The 24,316-nt window shown below is 38.1% G+C and overlaps 1 protein-coding gene across 1 annotated transcript; it reads right to left on the reverse strand.

Annotated features, from left to right (window-relative positions):
* Positions 1 to 528: 528 nt before the first annotated feature.
* Positions 529 to 23,634, reverse strand: LOC139960497 (FACT complex subunit SPT16-like). Its single transcript, XM_071958903.1, has 24 exons — positions 23,310 to 23,634; positions 21,892 to 21,987; positions 17,410 to 17,637; positions 16,509 to 16,601; positions 15,667 to 15,813; positions 14,387 to 14,538; positions 13,484 to 13,656; positions 12,850 to 12,940; positions 12,326 to 12,512; positions 11,833 to 11,898; positions 11,312 to 11,413; positions 10,993 to 11,108; positions 10,215 to 10,368; positions 9,804 to 9,928; positions 8,872 to 9,007; positions 8,498 to 8,624; positions 8,087 to 8,205; positions 6,047 to 6,172; positions 5,152 to 5,340; positions 4,356 to 4,525; positions 3,872 to 4,001; positions 3,532 to 3,673; positions 2,741 to 2,809; positions 529 to 1,872 (listed from the first exon to the last, which is right to left on the reverse strand). Exons 1-24 carry the CDS (start codon positions 23,382 to 23,384, stop codon positions 1,760 to 1,762), a joined length of 3,126 nt encoding a protein of 1,041 aa, XP_071815004.1. The 5' UTR covers positions 23,385 to 23,634; the 3' UTR covers positions 529 to 1,759.
* Positions 23,635 to 24,316: the final 682 nt, after the last annotated feature.

The raw sequence follows: 24,316 nt of genomic DNA on the forward strand, positions 1-24,316 counted from the left end.
CACAAAAGTACTTTGAAAAACTTCCAAGCGAAGTTGGACTTTAGGGCTGTGCTTGATGACCTTACTAATTTCCTTACAGCATCAAGTACAAATTTAGTTTATTTTCGTGTTCACCGAATTGCAAATTGTTATACAAAATATTTGAAAGTATTTCTTTTACCTATCTTCATCCCTAAAGTTTCAAAAAAAGCAAAAAACAAGTCAATGTTAGTAGTAATACTTGTGTTTTTTAATTTTATTTTGAAGAACACAGTAAAACAAAATATGTTTTGTACAAAAGGGGGAAAAATTGTGTTTACATGAACTTATTATTATTATTAGCTTTTGGAAATATTAAATGCACCTCCGATTCAAGTTGAATCTGGAATATTGAAACATCTGCAACTTACAGAGCATGAAATGTTTTATATAAAAAACAATCTGTGGTAAAGAGAGATAACAGAATAACATCTTGGCAGACACCTCATGAGATGATTTGGGAGGGGGAGGGTACCTTTACTAAAACCTCACATGAAATGATATGAGAGGGTGGGGGTGGGTGGGTGGTACCATAACTTCCAAGGCTGTTCTCCAAAATTCCAAGTCCAGAGGAATGAATTTTACTTCACCTAAAAGTTGAGGAAGTAATATATGCAACTGACATCACTGATATGAAGGCAGTTTTCTGAAACCTGAGCATAGGAACACGAAATTAACCAATTAACCTACTTAGTTAATTAATCTCGAGAGTAAAACAAAGATGAACCAGACAGGGTGACAACGTAATGTTACATGTTTTTGGGACGTTTCCCTTACAGACAATACTGTCAAATCTGACGAATCCTAGAATTAAAGATAACTAGCTCGGACTATCAAATCTTGTGAAGAGTTGAGTTACTGACCAAGAAGAAAAAAAACTGACTGGTCAAACAGACAACTCCACATCAAAATACTGTACAAGATTACAGCACTGAAAGAATAAGCAGTACTCAGTGCAATTGCTTCTATGTACATGAAAGGGTTGTTCCTAGATTCTGATACAGAATATCTTGACATCTCTCTCTCAAAGTAGTTCAACTTCGTCCCAGCATGAGTCGTCCTCACAGATGAACCTTCCCCCCCTCCCCTCCCCCTTCCAACCAGTTCCATCTTGAAAATATGGCGCAGGTCAATGCATTGTAACAAAGGAAGTTGGCATAGTTACCAACGGTGGGAAAAGACACTCTGTTGCGCAAACTGCTGAAATAATATCCATCCAGTGGTGTCTTCGAACAGAGCCCATTTTATTCCAACTGCAACAATTTATTGAAGTCATGCACAACTGACTACGATACGCATAGTGTGAACTACTCATATATTGTTAATCCTATTCTCCTTGTTTGTCAATCTCATTTAAGCTATGCTTTAAATCCATCCAATAAAATATGCAAATTAGCAGATATGACCCTGGCAACCTGACCAGTTTGACCTACTTTTGAAGATTTTATCAGGGACATCTCTTCTAAGATGTGTTATGTATCAACTTTCCACTTTTTTAACCTTCTCGCATTCGAAGACCAATGTGTCACACACACATAAATGCTTACATACATGTGATTTTTAAATACCAACTGACGCACATTTCATTGCAGTAGAAAATGCATATTGAAAGTAGTTAAATTAAAGTTGGTCTGCGACCTCTATTTCATCATGACAAATATAAAGACAAAACTGATCCCGCACAGAGTAATTTAACGTGTAGATTCTGGAGTAACAAAACTGACTTAATATCGGCTGTCTCTCAACGCCTCCTCTTCTTCTTGCTCTGGGGGGCGCTCACCGATTCCTTCGCTCGCCTCTTCATTCCGCTCAAGGTATCGTCTGCTACTTCCTCGTAATTATGTCTCCGATCGGCTGGAAGAGGAAGGTTTAGAAGAAATACATTTCTAATACACAGTTGAACATGACGATGCTTCACTGGTTAACATTCAGTTAATAAAACATGATGTAACACTGGCAACATTTTCCATCGTGAAAACTGTGTTTTCTGCTTATTTGGGGGAGGAATTATGACATCACAAAATTAGACACTAGAAGTACCCTGATGTGCTGGGGCTTTTTTTTGGCCCCTGAAGAGAATGAAAGCTATAGCACCCCTCTCATATCTATCCTTCAATTTTTGTTTTTTTTGGAGCTGGTAGGTTCTCCATCCTTAACCATGTATTTCACATAAAGTCAAAAGATCATGTTTGCCTTCACATCTCTTTATAAATGGACAGCTTTGTGAGTACATGCAAACACAGAGAGGCACTTAAAGCTATTCTAACTGACTTACTTTATGGTAATAAAGAGGGATCAAGTATTTTATTGCAGTTTATGACCTTTAATCAGGTTCTAGATAATTTGTCCCCCCGCCCTCATCACTTTTTAGTTTTGATTCCTGTTATTCTTTCCCTTGATAGCCATTGCTGTCCCTTCCCCCTACACAGCCCCTTCCCCCTACATATCCCCTTCCCCCTACACAGCCCCTTCCCTCTACACAGCTACCATCCCCCTGCACAGCCCCTTCCCCTACACAGCTACCTTCCCCTACACAGCTACCTTCCCCCTACACAGCCCCCCTTCCCCTACACATCCCCTTCCCCCTACACATCCCCTTCCCCCTACACAGCTACCTTCCCCCTACACATCCCCTTCCCCCTACACAGCTACCTTCCCCCTACACAGCCCCCCCCCCCCGCCACCGTCACTTCTCAATCCCTGCCTAAGCAGACTAATTTACCTATAGCAGCTTCCTTTTCCAGCTCATCCCAGTCTTTCCCGCTTTCTTCACTGCTCCCTTCTTCTTCTCCTAACAAGTGAATAAAAAAATTAATGTCATATCATGATCAAATATGAATATAAAACTGATAAACTGACTTAAAAAGCAGATTCCTCCTCTCTTGAGAGAGACATTCACTTACAAATAATTTATTCAAATTAATATCTCAAATTTGAAAATGAGGCAAAATTTTATCATGCATTTTTTTTAAATCAAATTTTATCATACACTGCGACATCTGCGTTAGAAACTCAATGTTCCGAGCATATTATCATAGCTCAAGTGTCATTACCCCAGGACTCTCTGTTTGGAAACAGTTCTAGGGATTGGTGTTTTTTTTTTTGTTTTTTTTTTAAGGAACAAACTTTTTTCTTTGGTGTATTTTGGGGTTCTTATCTGAGAAGCCTCCTGCTTTGGATACATACAATATTTTTTTAAATTTTATTATTTAACTTTTCATTGTTATTGACTTGGTGTATTATTGTTGGGTTATTACCAAGGGAAGTTTCCCCATTGTATAACAATAAAATAGTCCTACCCTTTGGTATATTTTGCACTATTTTTGCTCTCTTTATTTTTTATAATTTATTAGTTTTATTACCTGAAAAGCCTCCCCCCATCATACTAGTCCTACCTTTGGTATATTCTTTATTCTTTAAAGTTAACTGTTTTTATTACCTGAAAAGCCTCCCCCATTGTACACATCAAACTAGTCCTACCTTTGGTATATTATTTAAAGTTGTTTTTATTACCTGAGAAGTCTTCCTCTGACTCTGCGGAGACATCTTCAGAGCTGTAGTCGTCTTCTGAGTCGTCCACCGCCCCAACCTCTGAGCCGGAAGCAGACGGACAGTAGTCTTCCTCTTCCTCGTCTTCATCGTCGTTATCTTCTTTCTAAAAACGAGAGGCAGAGAGAAATCAATGTCTCGTGGCAGAGATAAAATATATATATTTCTCAGAGGGATGACATCACAAAACTATATTTAAAAAAAAAACTGATTGGTAGTAGGACAACCGTTAAGGTGCTAAAAATTCCTGGGAGTAGCCAATTGATCGTAAGAAATAATTCTGCTGTGTATCTCCTCAACTCACATCGCTCTCTGGTTCCAGGAAGTTCCATCCTCCGCTTTCGAAGAACCCTTCGGGATCCTCCAGGATTGTTTTCATAATCTTGTTCCAATTGAGAGATTGGATGCCTTCCGTATACTTGATGTCACATGAACTAAGAACAAATCAAATATATAATGATAAAGACAGATGGGAAAGTTAACAGATATTTATCGAATCTAAGTGTCAGATAACAGGAAAGATTGCTTACTGGAAGGTAGAGTAATGTTAGTTTATACGATGGACGAGTTACAAAACAACGTATGGATCATCGGAAACGTTGCCTCGGACTACTGCGAGTTTCACACGGACCAATAACGAGTGCACTCTCTATCGCAAGTAATTGCACACAAAAAAACTATCGCAGTCACATTATCACATCCATGAATCTTCGAGACTGTTGCTAGAAACTTGTAAACTGAACAGATTCAGATACTTCAAATGTTCTGTACAAACAGACGTTACTCACTTGAGCCAATCTTTCACGTTATCCAGCAGATTCATCGGAATGGCATTCACCATGGCAACCTTCTGAGAGTAATCCTTGAAAATGATGACCATGTCAAAATTCTTGAGATGAAACTGGACACGTTCAAAGTGAACGAGCTGGACATCGTCGAGTGTAATGACGAACGGAGGCTGAGAAGAAGAGACGGAAATGGACGAAGAGATCAAAGATGTGTTAAACAAAAGGCAAATTAATCTTCAAGCAGATATATGCATTCAGTTGACAATTTTAACAAGAATTACTCCAAGATATGATTTCCATTTATCAAAGTAAGACTCTCTCTTTGGCAGACTTTTAGTGAGTCTGTATTTCACTCATCATCTTTTTTCCCTCTGTTGACCTCAAATGACCTGAGATTCATGAAAAAACACTACAGATCGTCTACTCACCAACGGCAACTTCTACTTCTTGAGATATTGTGTGAACAATCTTTTCAGACCTGTGCTGACCTCAAATGACCTTTGACCAATACTAAGAACAATCCCAAACCAATTCTACCTAAGGGAAACCTACATACCATATATGAAATGTACCCCAGTTATCCTTCCGAAGTTAGATCGTTTACGAGGATGTGTCACATACACACAGGCTATCGCCATCGCATAGATTCATTATGCCTTTGGCAAGGCTTAAAAAATGAAATACTTCCATGACATACTGGATGTCACTTAGGTGCTTTCTTGATATCAATTTTTTTTTTTGCTCGTCATTTTAAATCTTGGCGAAAGACCTATGTGCTGCCCCATGTTCTACTTACCCACTCTGTGACATTGATGAGGCAACTACTGGTTGGCTGAAGGAGGGTGGTGCTACGATGAGGGACTCCAGGGAATCCAAGGTCCTTAAATGGAACCTCAAACTCTACATCCCCTTTGCTAATATTTTCAACTTTCTCGATGAAACTTTTAAACGCCGATTTCAGTTTGTGACGAAGCTCTCTCTCAGCCTAGAACCAGAAACAAGAAAAAAACAAAATCATTTAACAAAGAGCAAATTAAATTGCTAACAAATCCCTGTCATCAAATCGGCGATGATAAATCTGTAACTGATTTAAGGAAGGAAGAGGCGAGGAAAATGCCAATTATCTGAACTTCTCAACATATTCCAATAATTTGTTGTTCATGAAGTAGGATGGTGGAAACCAAAATTACAAACATTTTTAATGCTCATTTCAGGTTTAAGAAATTGGGAACAGCTGTAATGTCATTTTGTTGTTTGTTCTTAGCTTTCAAAGCTTTATTTCTTATTATGATACTGTTTTTTTGTGTTTTTTTACTTACCTGTGAATTGTGATACATTTGTAATGTTTCCTTTGTTGCCAATGTAAGTCACTTCAAATTTCATCAATAAGTATTAAACACTGTTTGTCAGAAAAATTTAACAAACTATCATAAAATACAAAACAGACATATTTTGCAACTAAATTACCATGATGATATCATTAACTCTACTGTTGCCACACATATATTCCATAAAAATTTCAACAAATTTTGAAACATTCTCATCCTCACAACTTCTATTTATAGGATGATGGTTTTTGCAGCATTTTCATTGAATGAAAAAAGAAGAAAGAAAGAAAAACAAAATTCCAGAAATTTTGTTTCACCATGTTTCACCAGAAGCTATCCCTTTGATAGTAAACTGTCACTTACCTGCTCACTAGCAATATCATCCCTGTCGTGGATATTGTGATGCTTAAGTAAATCGGTGGTGATCTCACCGACTTCTGTATAGAACTGAATGTCAACGTGTCTCTTATTAGCAAATAAGATAGCATTCTGTGGAGACAAAGACACAACTAAAAAGTTATGATTACTGGAAACGACAGAATGATGCGGGTGGATTGACGAGTAGAGGGCGGGGGGAGGGGGGGAGAGCTTAAGATTGACACACACTGGCTAAAGAAATAAAAGACCGATCAGTATCTCACATTTCGTGATTTAAAATACGGGTAGCAGTTTTAAAAGTCTGTGAATTTTGTCTCTCATAAAATACTATTGTTTCCTGTGTATGAAAAAAAACATCTATGCTTTGGCCTTGTAAAGCAATGTGACCCATTTAGAATAGCACATCGTGATGCGATACTGGAGCCATTATCAGGGATGTAAGTGCAGCCCAAAAAAAAAACCGGAAAAAATATTCGGAGACCCCAGGTGAATGCCGTCCTAACACATCCTACTCCTAGCTCTGACTACTTACACACTATCGTTATGTTAGGCTAGCTCAGAAGTATTAGCGCTAACACATCTTACCCCTAGTTCTTACTACTTACACACTATCGTTATGTTAGGCTAGCTCAAAGTTACGAATACGTCGCAGCGAACTACGGAATAAAAAACAGTCTCACATTCGAATGCGATCACAAATATCGACTTTCATATGCGTATCCCGTAGATTTCCGCCGCTCACAAATATCACAAGCGTTAATTCCAAAACTTATGTCGAGCACCAGCAGTTACGAAGATATTAATTAGCAGTCCAATCAACATGAATTAGGCAAGGTTTTTCAACGACAGAAATGAGCTATAGCGATTTGAAGTTCGCACGTACGCAACGATATTCACATGGCACAATGTTGTACAGTGCAATGCGATGATGCGAAACTGGAAATGTTATTTTGAGTGATCGATGAGTGAAAATTGAAGTTAGCTTGCTACAACGGGCCGGCATTTTTGCCGCGTTGTGTCTTTGATATTCGAACAATTTTGTGGAACTTTATTGGAATTTACAAAAAAACGGATTTCCGTAAAAATACGGAAGACTTATTGGAATTAAAAAAAAAACCGGATTTCCGTAAAAATCCGGAAGACTTACATCCCTGCATTATTCCCTGCTTGAATGACAAAGGATAGTATACTTCTCCACTCATCCTTTACTCATCTACCTAGTGTTCTGATCTCCACAAATACTATGTATAAAAGTAAGCTGGCCTGACGTCCCTTAATCCTCTCTTTGTCCCTCCACTGTTTATCTCCCACCTCTCCTCTTCCTCTTCCCCTGTTGCTTTTTTCTCTCCGTCCCTTGTCTACTTATAATCCCCTTTCATCTATCTCTTTGTGTTCACCTTGCTCATTAACCTGTCTGTATTCTGTGCGTGTTTTTGTCCCTTCTATTACTGTAACTTGTCATTTAGCCTCTGAAGAAGATCCTGCTAGGATCGAAACGTCAGGCCAACTTACTTTTACACATTCTATTACACAGGCTCTCTAGTGGATAAGCAGTTTGCTAACAGTTTTATTTTATTTTGATCTCCACAAATACTATATAACGAATTTCCTGTTAAGTACACAGTAACCTTGTCTCCAAGATACTTAACACTATTGTCAATGACAGACAGTACAAACCGAGAGGGTTACAAATGTCAGCTCATAACAGTTTTCCCACAATTTGCATTCACATCACACATTCAGTCATTTAAGTGATGCTACAGGCAATATGACAGACCATCTTGGACGGCCTGGTTCTGACTAAGGCTTCGTTATTTACTTGTAAGAACCCTGCCTTTCAAATGCCATACAAAACGAAATTTACGCATAATTAATCAAAACAATCCTTCTTATAATGACTTTTCACAAAGAAAAAGAAACTTCATGTTTCAACCTAATGTGTACTGGCCAGGCCAAGAACAGTGCATAAAATATGTCATTTTATTCAAGGACATAAAAAGAAAGCCAGTTGTCATGACAACATACCTTAAGATGAAAATGAAGGACAATGATAACTTCCCCATCACAGGGCTGGAATATGGCATGTTTGATGTTGTTGTAGAGGATATCAACTTTGTCCCCTCGGACCGAAGTATACCTGAAACCTAAACATATAGATTATAGACTTGTTGAGGATATCAACTTGGTCCCTTCGGACTGAAGTATACCTGAAACTTTGAAGATATCCACTGTTTGGGCAGTTTCCATCTAAATTATACATCACATATTTAACAACATGAATTAAATAATGCCCAGCTGTCCCCCTCCTTTTATCGTCCAGGTGTCAAACAAATTTGATATTCTTTAATAAAGCTTGGCACACACAAACACAACATAAAGGAACTCTCTTCTTTATCTCATATTGAGAGTAATAACCATATATTTTATTCTTCTAACCATTGGTATGAGCTTCCAGCGTTCCTTGCATTCTCTTCTGGACTATGTTTGGTCTGATGAAGAGATCTTTCAGTTTAGGGTTGTTCCTGTTTGGGTTGATCGCTAGTTTATCTTGTTTCACAATGCCCTGTCAATGAAAAGATATCACATAAAAATGAAAGCAAAGAGATTGTAAAAAAAGAGAAAGGGGATAAGGAATCATCCCCCCCCCTCAAAAAAAAAGAAGATCTATGGAGTGCTGTGCAGAATGAGCTTACTATCATGAGCAGATATAAAAGTTTTTTCAATTATTGTTTTTGCTTTTCTACGTCTGCATGTCCTAGTTCAGTATAAAATGACCTCTCCTCCCTAAGAAAAATGCACCGTCATCGTACCTCTTTCTCTCTTGCTTCTGCCTCTCTGGTTTTGAACCGCTTCTGTACATCTTTGATGAGACGAAATGCTGTGTTGAGATTACTTGATGGGGAGGAGGATTCACCAGGAGCCTTACTATTTGAGCTTCGGTACGTTCTAAGATGGAAAAAAAAATAAAAAATCAGCTTTGCTAAAGCAGCTGAATTGGGTTTCGCTCTAGTATTAATGATATAATCATAGTGAGCTGTCAAACCAGCTTCATTCATTCCATGATCTCAATCAGTTTTGTAACCAGAGATCTCACCGATACTCCAGAAAGATGTCAACAGGATCTTTCTGGGATGTTTTTTCACCATTCTTATTGATCAGGTTCAACTTTATGACTGGCCATGACTTAACCTTAATCTGTAGCTACTCATACTGCTCTTATTTCAACATTTGTTTTTTGCCACATCTCTGGTCCGGGTGCATCTATGCCACACCTCTGTTTTTATCATCACTCATAAGTTAATTAACCAGCCAGCCAGCTGGCACAATTTTCTAATGCTATTACCACTTGAAACTGTCATCTAATACCATGCTTCATAGCACTCGTACTGACAGTTTGAGCAGTTTCTAACCTTTCTCTAATGACAGCAAGGACATTCATACTGCTCGTACTGTCAGTACCAGTGCTTTGGAAGCAGGACGTGAAAGTACAGTATAAATAACAAAAGTTGTCCCACTGGTCACACAAAGCTAAGTCTAAGGCTGTAAAGATTTGATGATACATATGGTTTACTTGAGAATAAAGACCTACTTCTGAAGGCACTGACACCTGTATATTGAATGATATTCAATGAAGTTGCTATAAAATTGATCCCTACCATAATACTGACTAATTTTGCAGCAAGCAATGGAGATTTACCATCACTTAATAACACGTACTAGCTGTGATCACAATGAAACTCACAATTCTTTGACAAATGTAGCGTCTGGGTTCGGGTAGTATCCTTCCGACTTGCCGACAGAGCCTCCAGGATGGTGGAAGTTTATTCTCAGGTAGGTGTAGTCTCCCTCCACACTTTGACTGATATTCTGTGAAGAAAGAATGAGTCACCATAAACAGGAAAAGTATTCGGTTAGCTTCTTGCATCATCAAGGTCACCAAGGATCTTAAATAATCTTGGAGAAGCCCTTTTATTTTTCTTGAAACATTTATCAAAAGAAAACGCTGGCAGTAGAATGCGTTAAAACTTTTGCATAAGAGACAAACAAACTTCTGGGCCAAGGGGTTGTCTTTTCTATTACTACAAGAGATATGGATCGAATGGCAGAGGTGTTGGTTACCGATTACCGATTACTGGCAATGAAAGTCTCTTACCTTAACGGTAGAGATATGGAATGGTGTAGCCATGCCAAATACAGGCAGCACGACTGTCTCGTACTTCTTGTCCACGAATATCCTCAGCTGACGGATATCTGGTTCTCTTGGAATCTGATTGGATGACTTGTACGCCACGTTGGATTTTACTTCCCTATCAAACAAACGGAGATCACTCACTATGTCAAAGTCTTTTCAAATACAATTTTTTTTTTTTTTTTTTTTAAACTTTGCAGGAGCATGAATAATTAGATGTCCTTGAAGTTACAGAAACACCTGAAATCTTGAAGAATAAATTTGGACTGAAATTGACGATAATTATTATCACAGAAAGCTTTTCCTTCAATATCTCTGTTTGATTTGTTTGCAGGAAGCACAGAGACGCAATAGTTAACAGACAATTAATTAACATTTAATTGAAATTAAAAAGCTGAGAGCAAAAGCCTTCAGACATACACAGCCAAATAAACATCCACCCATCTCCAGTACACCATATTGAAAATGACAGAAGGGCCTCAAAGATTTACTTTGGCCGCACAAATTTATCTGCATCAATCTCCATTTTTACTCTATGTAGTAAGCAGTGGGACGAGAATATTATTTCTATTTCCTATTTTACCTGGATCGAGACGACTGGTCTTCACTAATCTGGCCCGGGCTGCCCTCCTCCCCCCCCCCCCTCCCCTCCACATTTGTCTCATTAAACATGCTAGTATCTTTCATTTTAACTCCACAATAAATAGTTCAATGATGACATCACCCTTATCATCTATCTTACCTGGTCGATGACGGTTGGTCTTTGGCCTTTGCTAATCTGGCCCTGGCTTCGTCGTTCATCTGTTTGGTCAATTCTTTCTGTTTTTGTTTCCGTTTGTCCTCCGAAGATACATCCATCTAGAAGAACACAAGTCTATCTCTAGCAATCCTGCAATCACTTCTGATATTTATTTGCCAACATATAATGATAATAATAACGTTAAATACTGGATCCAGCCCCTGAAGACCGACCAAGGATATGAAGGGAATATGCAAAATAATTTGACATCCGCTGAAGCAAAGAAAGAGTTGTAAAAGTAAAAGTTGATTCTGGGTCTCACCCTGAGTTTGCTCTCCGTCAACGCCCTCCTTGCACCCCTTCCTAATAGTTCCTCCTGCTGCTTCTCTGCGACATCGTTGTCTTCACCCTCGTCATCCTCTGACTGTCGAACAAAATCAAAGAAATGAGTTTGATATCTATCAACAGATATTTACGCAGTTTGTTCTCCAACCATTTTTTTATTAAACTTTATTCAACGCAGTCTGGTGGTGCCATACACAGAGCAGTCAGTCTAGTGACCTGTCCATTACCATAGTCCACCAAAAATAAATTCACAAGCTTGCATAATGAAACAATAGAGCAGTACATCAAAATTGTGGGACACAAACTTATCTTTTAATAATTTGCTACTTACGAGCAGTCTAGTGTTGTTAAAGAGTACTGGGGGTTGGGGGTTGGGGCAGGGGGTGTCTCTTAGTTGGATTGAGGGACTTTCCATTATGTATGTATATTATATGGCTTGGTCAGATTGACAGAGAGTTATATTCACATCAGACATTCATGTATCTCTAATTTTCTTACCTTCAGAAAGATTGCAATGTTTCTGACTTTCTTCTTCACTGCTGTAAGAACCTGAGCTGGTCCATCCTGCAAATGAATGTAAATTATGATGTCGGTAATATGTGTGTGACAACAAAGGTATCATTTGTAAGGGCCCTGGCTGGAGTTACTGGCACTTCCCTGGCCCTCCTCCGTGTCAGGAAGTATATCATGCAACGATATCTAATAGACCGGCATCAAACTAACTCTCTCAGATATCAACTTCTTGTGTTACATTCTTAATCACATCTCCTTTGCTAAATGCAGATTCAGGATTTCTCCACAGTGGTTGCTGGGGATACGAGAATCAGTAGATACCCGCATTGCTCCCAAATATTACGATGCATAAGAAAACATTGGGTGAAGTGTAAGGCATGCAAGAGCCCAAGGCATGCCAAAATCATTCCACTATGTACCTTGTTTTTGAGCCAAATATGATTGCAGCTAATTTTTGGCTTTCCTAACTTCTACTCACCTCGGTAACAAGGACAGTATCGCCGAGGAAGAGGGCGTATTTTTTACCCCCACTGTCCTTTGATTCTTTATTTTCGAGATTTGCGAAGCCGACGTTGACATTGAACACCATCCCTTTCTTCACGACACTTTCATTTTTGGCGTTTAGAACCATGCTGCCCTCACGAAACTCAATACCCATGAGGAATCTAGCCAGAAATAAAGAACTTAAATGCTTTAAAGGAAGATATCAAATACCGTTGAGATGTGACATGGAAAAACATTTAAAACGCAGTCACAGCCAAAGAACTGATATCTGATCCTTGCCTTTCTACAATGGACATTTAGTATTGCCACAAGATAAGCCAGACACTCAAATAATGGTCACTACTCTCATATTCAATTGTCAGAGTGCATTTTACAGGCACCCTCAAAGCAGTTTGAACAATTACGAACAGTCGGCTTCTAATTTCTGTTTTCAAAACGGTAAGCAGGGAAGAATCTATTCCACACGCATTAGGAAAAAAATGAAAGTCTGTCTCGTACCCAACATTCTTGGTCATAAACTTGAGCAGATCTGGATTCTTGTCACGAACAAAGTCACAAGCACTGTTGAAGACTTGATTCATCTTGGTACCTGAATCAGAATAGGGAAATGAAATATGACTAAATCTTTAAACAACCGCAACGTGGCAGTCTGTCAACGTGTCAAAATGCTTTGGGGGATAGTTGATGTCTGTCGCATTTACATCCCAACAGATTTCAACAACTCGATACATCATTACTTTCTCAAAAGACATCAGCATACTCTATGCCCACAAAACTTCACAGCGGAAGCACCTACGTTGTGATAAGAATGTGTGATAAGAATAAAGCAGAATTTTTTTTGTGACCTTTTAACTGTGTAGTCTGTTACTGTTTTAAGGGCTAATGACTTGCCTTCTGCCCATTGTGTGAGAAATACTCCACAACAGTCTTAGTCTTACAGACTGACACATCTTTCATTACAAACTTTCAGCCAAATTTGAAATTACCATTCATTCAGTAAAAGTCTTCAACCTCTGTGACAGAACATCAGACAAACATATAAACTCAGACAAAAAGTTTAACCACAATCACTCAAAAGAACAAAACAAACAAATAAAACATAAAAAAAAATATATAAATTGCAATTGTTTACCTTCAGTAAGGTTCTTGATTATCTCTTCCTCGAGTGATAAGAGGAAGGTGTAATTCTCTTGCTGTTCTTGAGTGGGGTCCACCAGTATAGTACGTACAATGTTGGAGCAGTAGGACTTGTATCGTACTCCCAGGCAGCAGGTAATGGCACCAAAGTGTAATTTATTTTCATCACTGAAAGAAACGGGACAGAACAATTTCTCTTTCATTCCGTGACAGAAAATTTACGAGGAGGCAAGGTGTCGAAAAAGGAAAGCCCAGGCAGCTGCAAAATCCCCTGCAGCAAGGCTGAATCGCTGTCAGACAACAACAGTCGACTGCTGACCAGGGGAGGGCCCATCGTGTGAAAATGCAGAGCACAAAGCACAGCCTGGCTGCAGCGATGCTGCAGGTGCCTTCAGCCTGGCTGCAGCGATGCGGCAAGTGCCTTCAGCCTGACTGCAGCGATGCTGCAAGTGCCTTCAGCCTGGCTGCAGCAATGCTGCAAGTGCCTTCAGCCTGGCTGCAGCGATGCTGCAAGTGCTTCAGCCTGGCTGCAGCGATGCTGCAAGTGCCTTCAGCCTGGCTGCAGCGATGCTGCAAGTGCCTTCAGCCTGGCTGCAGTGATGCTGCAAGTGCATTCAGCATCCCACTGTGACATTGTATCTAAATGAGATGCCAAAGTCTGCTACGTGAGAGCTATATAGATATTTTCAACACTACCTTCATCACCACCTTAGCGTACTTATTGTTAATGTCTGATTTAGCAAAAATACATGTTTATTTAAGTCAAATTCCACTTAATATTCATCACATCTCATTTTCCCATTTCATGACTGCAACAAGCTCTTTTGCACCAAATCATATTTTGTACTGAAAAATTCATGAAGAATGACAAACTCCATACACGACCATCGAAACTCACCTGACAACACTGAATTTGAGATTGTAGGTTCCCCCACTCTGTATGATGGGAGGGTAACACACCTCTACCAGAGATGGATCGACCGATCCAAGCAACTTCTTATCTTCAAGGGATGCCTCTACTGTGTCTGCAAGCTTGTTGTGCCTGACTTTCTGAAAATATGAAGAAAATCTTCAACATTTCAATTGTGACTCATAAGATTTCTGGTGATAAACCATTTTCCCACCTCAAATATTATAAAGGATCTGCCACATACTTGGACAAAATTCAATTGTACACTGTTCTCAGAGTTTGCTGTTCTGCTTTGTCAGCAAGGTAGCCTAAACAGGCTATCCTCATATACACTGAAAAATGAGTTGTAAGGCAGCACCTAATTGATACCAATAACACATGAAAAACGATACATAGGAAGGGTAGTCCTAACATTGCACCCTAACATACAAAGACTATGTAAACACAGTAGTCACAACATGGTATGTTACCATAGGAGTGACAAACAACAGGAAATACTTCCAAAATTCATTTACATAGTGTATGCATCCATCAAACACTAATTGCACATCACAAGACTCTATGCCTCAATCGTAGGTATCATGCTTTACCAAACGTTTCCTAAAATCATCAAATGAATACTTCCTGTTGATTGACTTTCAAATTGCACATTGACTGATTTGATTGTACATTTGACTGAAAGTTAGTTAATAACAGCACAGAAACATTTATCAAAACTTTAAAAACAAATCAGCATGTAGTAGAGCAGAATTTTACTTTCAAATTCACAATGTAAACAGGAATCGTCTCTGCATTGCCCATCAAAATTCAGGGTTGGTAAAACAGGGACGCTTGTCAATCTCAAACTAATCATGGGTTGAACAAATTTTCTTTTATTCAAAAAGCCCTATATACTGACTCCATCTGATAACTTCCCAAACTGTAAGTAGTGACTTACATTGACTTACTGTATGTATTACTGTTTTCTTTATTAGCTCCATTAATCTTTACTGTGAAACTTTAAGTCGTTCATTTACATCTTGGATTGTATTGACCTAGAAGGTGGTTATAATGCATAACACTAAATCATACATTAGGCCAGTTCCACGAAAATGATGAAATAATCGGTAATCGGCCCGATTGTCACATGAACTAATCGGTAATCGGTACTAACCGATTATCATATAATCAGTCAAACACTAACTGTTAGGTCATTACTTAATCTTTCCCTTCCGACAGAGTAGGTGAATTTTATCTGATAACCGTTTGAGTTCCTGCTTCTCACTGACCTTATCTTCATCCACTATACTGATAATGTCCTCCTTGAGTTTCTTGGAGAAGACCTCGGAGGTGACCTGAGCAGCTTTCTTCATCAGAGTCACTTCGTTGTCATCTTTGATGGCCATGAGACGAGCCACAGCAGGACTGATATCAACCTTGATAGTAGAAACAACCAGGCAAAGAGGCTTGAAAAATAGCTGGAAAATTGTCAAATTTGAAGATTATCCAGACTTCAAAAATGTTCCTTAAGCTTCTTAAGCAGTTGCCAGGACTTGGTGGCAACTTTCTAGAATATCGATAAAACCCAAGTAGTTATTTGGCAAACACAAGATTGCAACAACTCAGAATAAGACACCCTCTTACATATGTTTTCACTGTGTATACATTAATTGCAAGTGTGTGTGTTTATGTATGTGTTTAATATATGCATGAATGCATATATGCCTATACACAAACTAATTGTATGTATGTGTGTATTTGTATGTATTTATGCATGAATTCATATATGTCTATATACAAAATAAATTGGCAACAAATCAATGAATTGGCCAAAAAGTTTGTGATGCCATTTGTATTCAATTTGCTTTGACCAGACACTTTATCATACAGTAATAATCACAAACAAGAAGCAACTTTGATGTTTTTGAAGAAAAAAAGTTTTAGACCTAACCTGGGAGATATAAATCCCCTTCCCATTAACCTTTAGGAAACTTTTATCCACAAATTGGTCCACATGTTCTCATCAAGAAACTAAATATTCAGCCCCAGCCCCACCAGACCCCCACCTATACCCCTTTAAACATTCTATTTACTGTCTCAAATAAATACATTAATATTTCATAGACAATACCTTTTCGATTCCCTCAGAACCAATTGTTGACCACCAGCTGTCCATGAAGTCTCCGGGAAACTTGTCCTTCTGGAAAGTCCCAATGGTCTTACCCTAAAGAGAAAAGGAGGGGATTATGGGTAATGATAAATCGTGGCTAAAATCAAGCCAGAAATTTCCATAAAAAGCAAGCAAAACTGGATCTGGCATTTTTTCTGAAAGAAAATCTGACCATTTTGACCTTTGGTTATAATTAAAACTGGCAATTTGGAGGGATAATTAAACATCTTGTTTATTTTCACTTTATCAAAGAATGATGTAACATCTACCCGGAGAGATTTTTCGTAACTGGGATGCAGGCAGGGCGAGGGGGGGGGGGGAAGGGGACACAGGGTTCGTGTCTAGCTTTAAAGGAGGTGGATATTGTACAGAGTTTGTGATTACCAACACCTGTGAGCAATGTAGCATGATTTGCAGTACAAGAAGTAAATGCAATTCCCTCACAAATTTGGACTAAAAACTACAACATAAGAGTAGAGATAATGATTTTAAGCTCAGCCTGAGCATGACATTTGATAGATATCTCTGATAGGGGAGTTAACCAACAATAGACTTTCTTATTTTGATGTACTTTGAATTGCATTTAGAGTTGAAATTCATCAACTGTTAGAAAGATGAAAATATATCCTCCTGTCTCTTGAATCTGGTCTCCTTTGACCTTCAAAGCTATAGTTTCTTATGTTAAAATCTTAACACAAGCAACTCACCTCTTTACTACTCTTGATGGCTTCAACTCACCTCTTTACTACCCTTGGTGGCTTCAACTCACCTCTCTACTACCCTTAATGGCTTCAACTCACCTCTTTACTACCTTAAATGGCTTCACCTCACCTCTTTACTACCCTTGATGGCTTCAACTCACCTCTTTACTACCCTTGATGGCTTCAACCAGCTTCTCAAAGTTGGCTTTATTTCCATCACTCTTGTCTCTTGTCAAGAGATGAATTAAGGGCAAGTCGTGTTGGTTTTCTTTCTCCTGGGAGGCAATCTGGTTCAAAAACTCTACTTTCTTCTTACTGGCCAAGAAATAAATCTGTTCCTCACACAGAGCCATGATGGTATCTGTGAGTTCATAGCCAAATAGCCAAGTCTGGTAAGGCGAACAAGAAAAAAACAGAAAAGAAAAGAAAAGGGGGCAAACCAAGGTAATAATTAGTAACAATTAATTAACGTCTATAGTGTAAATAAACCGTCACCAAAATACCACCATTTTCATGAGATATATAGTTTAGATTGGGGAAAAATTTGACCACATGAGTCTTAAAACATTAGTGTGATTTGGATGAACTTTACAACATTTCAGAGAAAAAAATACCCACAGGATAGAATACACAACGAATGATCACTTTTCACAGCCTTGTATCTCTAGTATGTTGTGAACATTTTACTGGGTTTTATTTTTGCACATCGTTTATTCTATCCTACAGAATATTATTATAATAACCGATTCATTACCTTTGCCCAATTTGCAGTTTGATTTATTGAAAACACTGTGTTATGCATGGAGGGGGGGGGGGGGGATGGGGATGCCTATGAAACCTTCACTCATGAATACTTGTTTTTTCAATCAGGATAAGTATACTAACAAGAGCCCAAGGGCACTGTGGTTCCTTGCTTGGGGTATATGACAATACACATAATATTATCAAGCAAGATTGGGCTCAAATAGTCCAAGTAATTGTGGTCCTACATGTTCCCATAAAGTAACCAACACTATAGCCAACACTTTTGTGATCACAAAATGTGATCGGATTTTGGATCAAAAGGCACTTTTGAGATCTAAATATGGCGTCGAAAATGTAAGAAATATAAGAGACCTACAAGCGTGTCAACAGATATGATAACATTGGTGACCTCAGATGACATGACCTTTAAGTTTCAAAATGTTCCACCACCCCGTTCACAACTTGTCCCAAAATATCAACCATGTCACACCTTGGCATTGAGATTTAATTGCATTAAATTAAAAAAAATTAACTTTGAACTTGTATGTAACTTCACACACAAAGGTCACCCGAAGGTCAACCAATTGACATTTTTGAAAGGTGAGACCTAAATAGAGCATGACTGTAAAAATTCAAACATTTTTTCTTGCCCATTTTCTCCCCCCAAAATACTACTTTTTTAACATTAGCTGACCTTTGGTGACGTTGGACCACATGACCGTTAAGTTTGAAAATATTCCCCTATACCATTTGCAACTTGTCCAAAAAAATAAACCTTGTCACACCTTGGCACTGGGAGTTATTGCATTAAATGTGTGAAAATTAACTTTGACCTCATATAACTTCGCACATAAAGGTCACATGGGGGTCAACCTATTGACATTTATGATCAGAAGGTACCTTTAACATCTGAAAATAGAATGGAAACTGTAAAAATCCACAAAACACGAAAAGATCACCAGAGGTCAAATTGAGGTCAAGGGTCACCCAGATGCGGGTCGACAATTGGATTACATTGAAGCAACTCCCAACCCTAACGGACAATTTGTTCTCAAGTTATCGCAAAAATACTAGTTTTTTTATCATTAATTGACCTTTGGTGACCTCGGATCACATGACCCTTAAGTTTGAAAATATTCCCCTATACCATTTGCAACTTGTCTCAAAATATCAACTGTGTAACACCTCGGCACTGGGAGTTATTACACTAAATGTCTGAAAATTAACTTTGACCTCATATAACTTCGCACACGAAGGTCAGACGGGGGTCAACCCATTAACATTTATGATCAGAAGGTACCTTTAACATCTGAAAATAGCATCGAAACTGTAAAAATCCACAAAACACGAAAAGGTCACCAGAGGTCAAATTGAGGTCAAGGGTCATCCAGATGCGGGTCGACAATTGGATTACATTGAAGCAACTCCCAACCCTAACGGACAATTTGTTCTCAAGTTATCGCAAAAATACTAGTTTTTTATCATTAATTGACCTTTGGTAACCTCGGATCACATGACCCTTAAGTTTGAAAATATTCCCCTATACCATTTGCAACTACTCCAAAAATATCAACCTTGTCACAACTTGGAACTGGGAGTTATTGCATTAAATGTCTGAAAATTAACTTTGACCTCATATAACTTCGCACACGAAGGTCACATGGGAGTCAACCTATTGACATTTATGATCAGAAGGTACCTTTAACATCTGAAAATAGCATCAAAACTGTAAAAATCCACAAAACACGAAAAGGTCACCAGAGGTCAAATTGAGGTCAAGGGTCACCCAGATGCGGGTCGACAATTGGATTACATTGAAGCAACTCCCAACCCTTACGGACAATTTGTTCTCAAGTTATCGCAAAAATACTAGTTTTTTATCAGTAATTGACCTTTGGTGACCTCGGATCACATGACCCTTAAGTTTGAAAATATTCCCCTATACCATTTGCAACTTGTCTCAAAATATCAACTGTGTAACACCTTGGCACTGGGAGTTATTACACTAAATGTCTGAAAATTAACTTTGACCTCATATAACTTAACATACAAAGGTCACCTTGGGTCAACTTATTGACATTTTTGATTGATGAGACCTAAATTAGAGCATCAAACTATACAAATTCAAACATTTTTTCTTTGCCCATTTTCTGCCCCAAAAATACTAGTTTTTTAACATTAATTGACCTTTGGTGACCTCGGATCACATGACCGTTAAGTTTGAAAATATTTCCCTATACCATTTGCAACTTGTCCAAAAATATCAACCATGTCACACCTTGGAACTGGGAGTTGTTGCATTAAATGTCTGAAAATGAACTTTGACCTCGTATAACTTCACACACGAAGGTCACATGGGTGTCAACCAATTGACATTTTTGATCGGAAGGTACCTTTGATATCCAAATCTAGCATCAAAACCAAACATTTCCTTTTTTGCTCGTTTCCTCCCAAAATAAGCAAATTTTTTCTAATGTGACCTTTGACCTTTTGACCTTGGTTTCAGATATAGTTTAATCTCCTGATTCCAAAAAACAAAACGACAAGTCTGTACAACCATCCTAACTCTGACCGAAAAACTTTGACCCCATATAACTTCGCACATAAAGGTCACACGGGGTCAACCTATTGACATTTATGATCAGAAGGTACCTTTGACATCTGAAAATAGCATCAAAACTGTAAAAATCCCCCAAAACACGTAAAGGTCACCAGAGGTCAAATTGAGGTCAAGGGTCACCCAGATGCGGGTCGACAATTGAATAACATTGAAGCAACTCCCAACCCTAACAGACATTTCGTTCTCAAGTTATCGCAAAAATACTAGTTTTTTATCATTAATTGACCTTTGGTGACCTTTGATCACATGACCGTTAAGTTTGAAAATGCTCCCCTAACCAGTTCACAACTTGTCCCAAAATATCAATCTTGTCACACATTGGCACTGGGAGTTATTGCAGTTTTAATATTTTCGGTTTTTGGACCATAACTGACCTTTGGTGACCTTTGTGGGCACCAGAAACAATAGGGCACACCTTCTCCATATGGCGGATCTATAGTCCAAGTTTGGCCTCAATCCAACATTCCCTTATTGAGATAGAGCGTACCCAAGCAAGTGTCACAGACACACACACACACATACACACACACATACATACATACATACATACACACACACGCCAACCTGACTGCATAGGTTCCTTTTGCTAAAGCAAGGAACCAAAAACATGAAATGCCAACAATCAAGAATTGTAAAGAAACTGCAGCAACACAAACATATAGCAAGACATTCATGATTTTTAACTGCTCTCTCATAACATGTGCTTACATTGCTCTGTTTGTCATAACTGCTTTAAGGAAACGTTTAAGGACACATACATGTTGCAACTTCCCACTTTTTAAAAATTCACTGAAAAGTAAACTTTTTTGATAATAATTTGTCATACATGTCTTAATTCCTATGATATAAATTAGAAGTTTTCCATGTACATATATGGAAATAAATAAACCAACAAGGAACTCAAGGCAGTGTGTGTCTTAATATTCAAACTGTACATTACTTAGCTAAGCAGTGTAAATGAGCACATTAGAAATAATCCTGACCAGTGAGTATAAAAATTTATCATCGTTTACCATCATTGTTTACCAGTGAATATGAAACTTACGGCTGCCAGATCAATTTAAGGAGACAAGAACAATCCATCTTTGAATCAGGTTTTTTCTTAAACATATTTTTTTCATTTGCTCAATTTTTTTTTAATAGTAGTATTCTCAACCACAGACTTTATATTGTCGACTATGTTTTATCTACATTCAAAAAAATGTATTTAGACTTTGACAATCACATGTATGACAGACATTCTGTGATATGATAATTTTGTTTCATAAGACTTCTTTACCTGTAAGGCAGTGGACTTGGCATAAACCACATCTTCATCGACACCAACTGCTGTAACAATGGCATCGACCTTTGACAGTGATTGATTTTCCCCATTCTGTAGTAATAAAAAAAAAAAGGTCAAGTATATACCAAATATTTCTGTTCAGTTTGAATAATAAGGCAATGCAACATGTTAATTAGCAAAGCTGGTCATAAATTGCAGATTTGAACAAATATGAGCAAATTTTATGGATTGCTTTCATTAAAGTCTAGAAACTCAAGGCAAGTCTCACTCTTTAAGTTGATGAGTGGGGTGAGGGAGCCGATATTCTATTAGAACTTCTAGCATACACGCATTTGAATGAGCCAAAATGAGTCATGGGAACAATTCCAAAAATTGCTCCCAGGTTCCTCTGTTGGTTCTTCCCTATATACATATAGATACATATCCATATATATGGGACTGCCAAGTATTGCTGATGAAGGTCGCAGGGGGGAACAAAAATTCCAATATATTTAAACATGTATATATATATATATATATATATATATATATATATATATATATATATATATATATATAAATATATATATATATATATATATATATATATAAATATATATATATATATTAATATATAATATAATGTCTTAAAAACAAGAGAAGAGAAATATGGTTTGACTCATAATTTACTGTATTAGAACTGTATTAGCAAATATATTGGAATTTTCGTTCCCCCCGGGACCTTCGTCAGCAATAATTGCCAGTGGAATATATGGATATGTATCTATATGTATATATATATATATATATATAGGCCTACGAAAATATTTGAAAAAAAGTAGATGAGCATGTCAAAGGCCTAGGTCATCAAGACTAGACTAGTTTCATATTGTCTTTGGGACCAAGTCATACCATGGCAACATGCTATTACTATTTGGCCTAACACTAACAGTCTCATTGTTCACCAAACTTGAGAATTTCCAATCTTTGCTAAAAAATTATTTAGTACTACTAGTTTGGTCAAAAATTAATGACAGATTTTGCTTATAGTGCCTTGAAGCATGAAACAATTTAGCACACTGTTGTGGAATATGGTTAGGAGTCATCATTAGGACTTAGGCAACCTCCTCTTGCTCAGGCTATGTGGATGGATGTATGAATTTATGAATACCACATAATACTTTGGAATAGGAGCGCCTGTGCCTAACTTGCAACTTAGTACTAGTAGGCTAACTTCGTACCTTTTACTGCTTAGGCCTATATTACTTAACCGCCAAATCATGCTTCATGCTTGTTACTTGTAAATTGTATCATAGCCGAGATATTGATGCCTGAAATGTAGGGTAATATAGGCCTATCCTAACGGGTCGTAGGCTACAACATATCACTGAGATCCTTGTTATGTCTTGTTACTTAGGCTGCGCTGTACTTACGGTCCACTTATCATATAACTGTCGCATGCGACGATAGAAGGTAACTTTATCCAGGGAGATTTTACTTTTTGACATTTTGCTTTAATTTTGTTAAACTGAGACAAGACGTTCATAAGCCCCGAATCCGGGTGAAACACACACTGCCGTTCGATGGTCGCTTTGGTGGAAGTTCGAGGTTCTGTATTAGTGCTTCTTTTTATCAGGCTAAACACAGTCTCCGGTGACAACTACACAATAGGCAGTACTAGCTGAAAAAAAGCCTACACATGCGAAATGTATGTATAACTAGTGTTGTATAGGTCAATTACTTCTGCTTACTGCAAGTGATTTAACGTTGTTCTTATGAAAAAGAATTGCAGTTCAATGTTGCACACTAAAGCGCGGGAAATTTTACAGCGCCCTCTATCGGGATTTTGGCGTTAACTGCGAGGAATCTATACAAACATGTTCTTTATCACTTCATTGTGGGGTCGGGAGACGGTGGCGGGACGGGAGAACGATGAGGACGTGTGGGGAACGGGCTGGGGAACGAGACGTGTGGAAAAAGACTATGATACACAGTGGAAAAGCAAGGTGGCGGGAAAGAGATAGTAGAAGCAGATAGGGGAGAGGGCACACCACATAAGGCTTCCCGATCTGACAGTTAAGAAACGATCCCTTTATTCCCCTCCTATTCTTTACTGCTACACTTCTTTTGCATATTTAGCTTGTGACGAGGGAGAATTGATGTAGCATTTATATGACAATACTATAACAGTTTTGGAGGTTTAAATCACTAAAATGTTCCGTGAAAATATTGACATACTCTGTTCCTTTCAGGAGTGGTTCAGCAATATTACGTTTTATTATCTGTTTTCCCCTTATTTCTTGTAATGACACAAGTTATAAGCAAATCAGTTTAGCCATCAATTTAAGACCAACTTTTGATTTTCAATAAATAAAGGGGGTGGGGGAGTGGGTATTCTAGTCCGTTGCAAACTTGATAGTTGGTGCATAGCAAGTAGGAC

This window comes from Apostichopus japonicus, chromosome 3 (assembly GCF_037975245.1).
Source record: "Apostichopus japonicus isolate 1M-3 chromosome 3, ASM3797524v1, whole genome shotgun sequence".
Lineage (NCBI taxonomy): Eukaryota > Metazoa > Echinodermata > Holothuroidea > Aspidochirotida > Stichopodidae > Apostichopus > Apostichopus japonicus.

Excerpts from the sequence above, each read along its gene's own strand:
- LOC139960497 (XM_071958903.1), bottom strand. The coding sequence starts at position 23,384 with ATGTCAAAAAGTAAAATCTCCCTGGATAAAGTTACCTTCTATCGTCGC. Across the intron at positions 17,638-21,891 it reads CCAAGTCCACTGCCTTACAG|ACTTGGCTATTTGGCTATGA; the intron begins GTAAAGAAGTCT and ends TCGCCTTACCAG. Across the intron at positions 11,899-12,325 it reads ATACTGTCCTTGTTACCGAG|GATGGACCAGCTCAGGTTCT; the intron begins GTGAGTAGAAGT and ends ATTCATTTGCAG.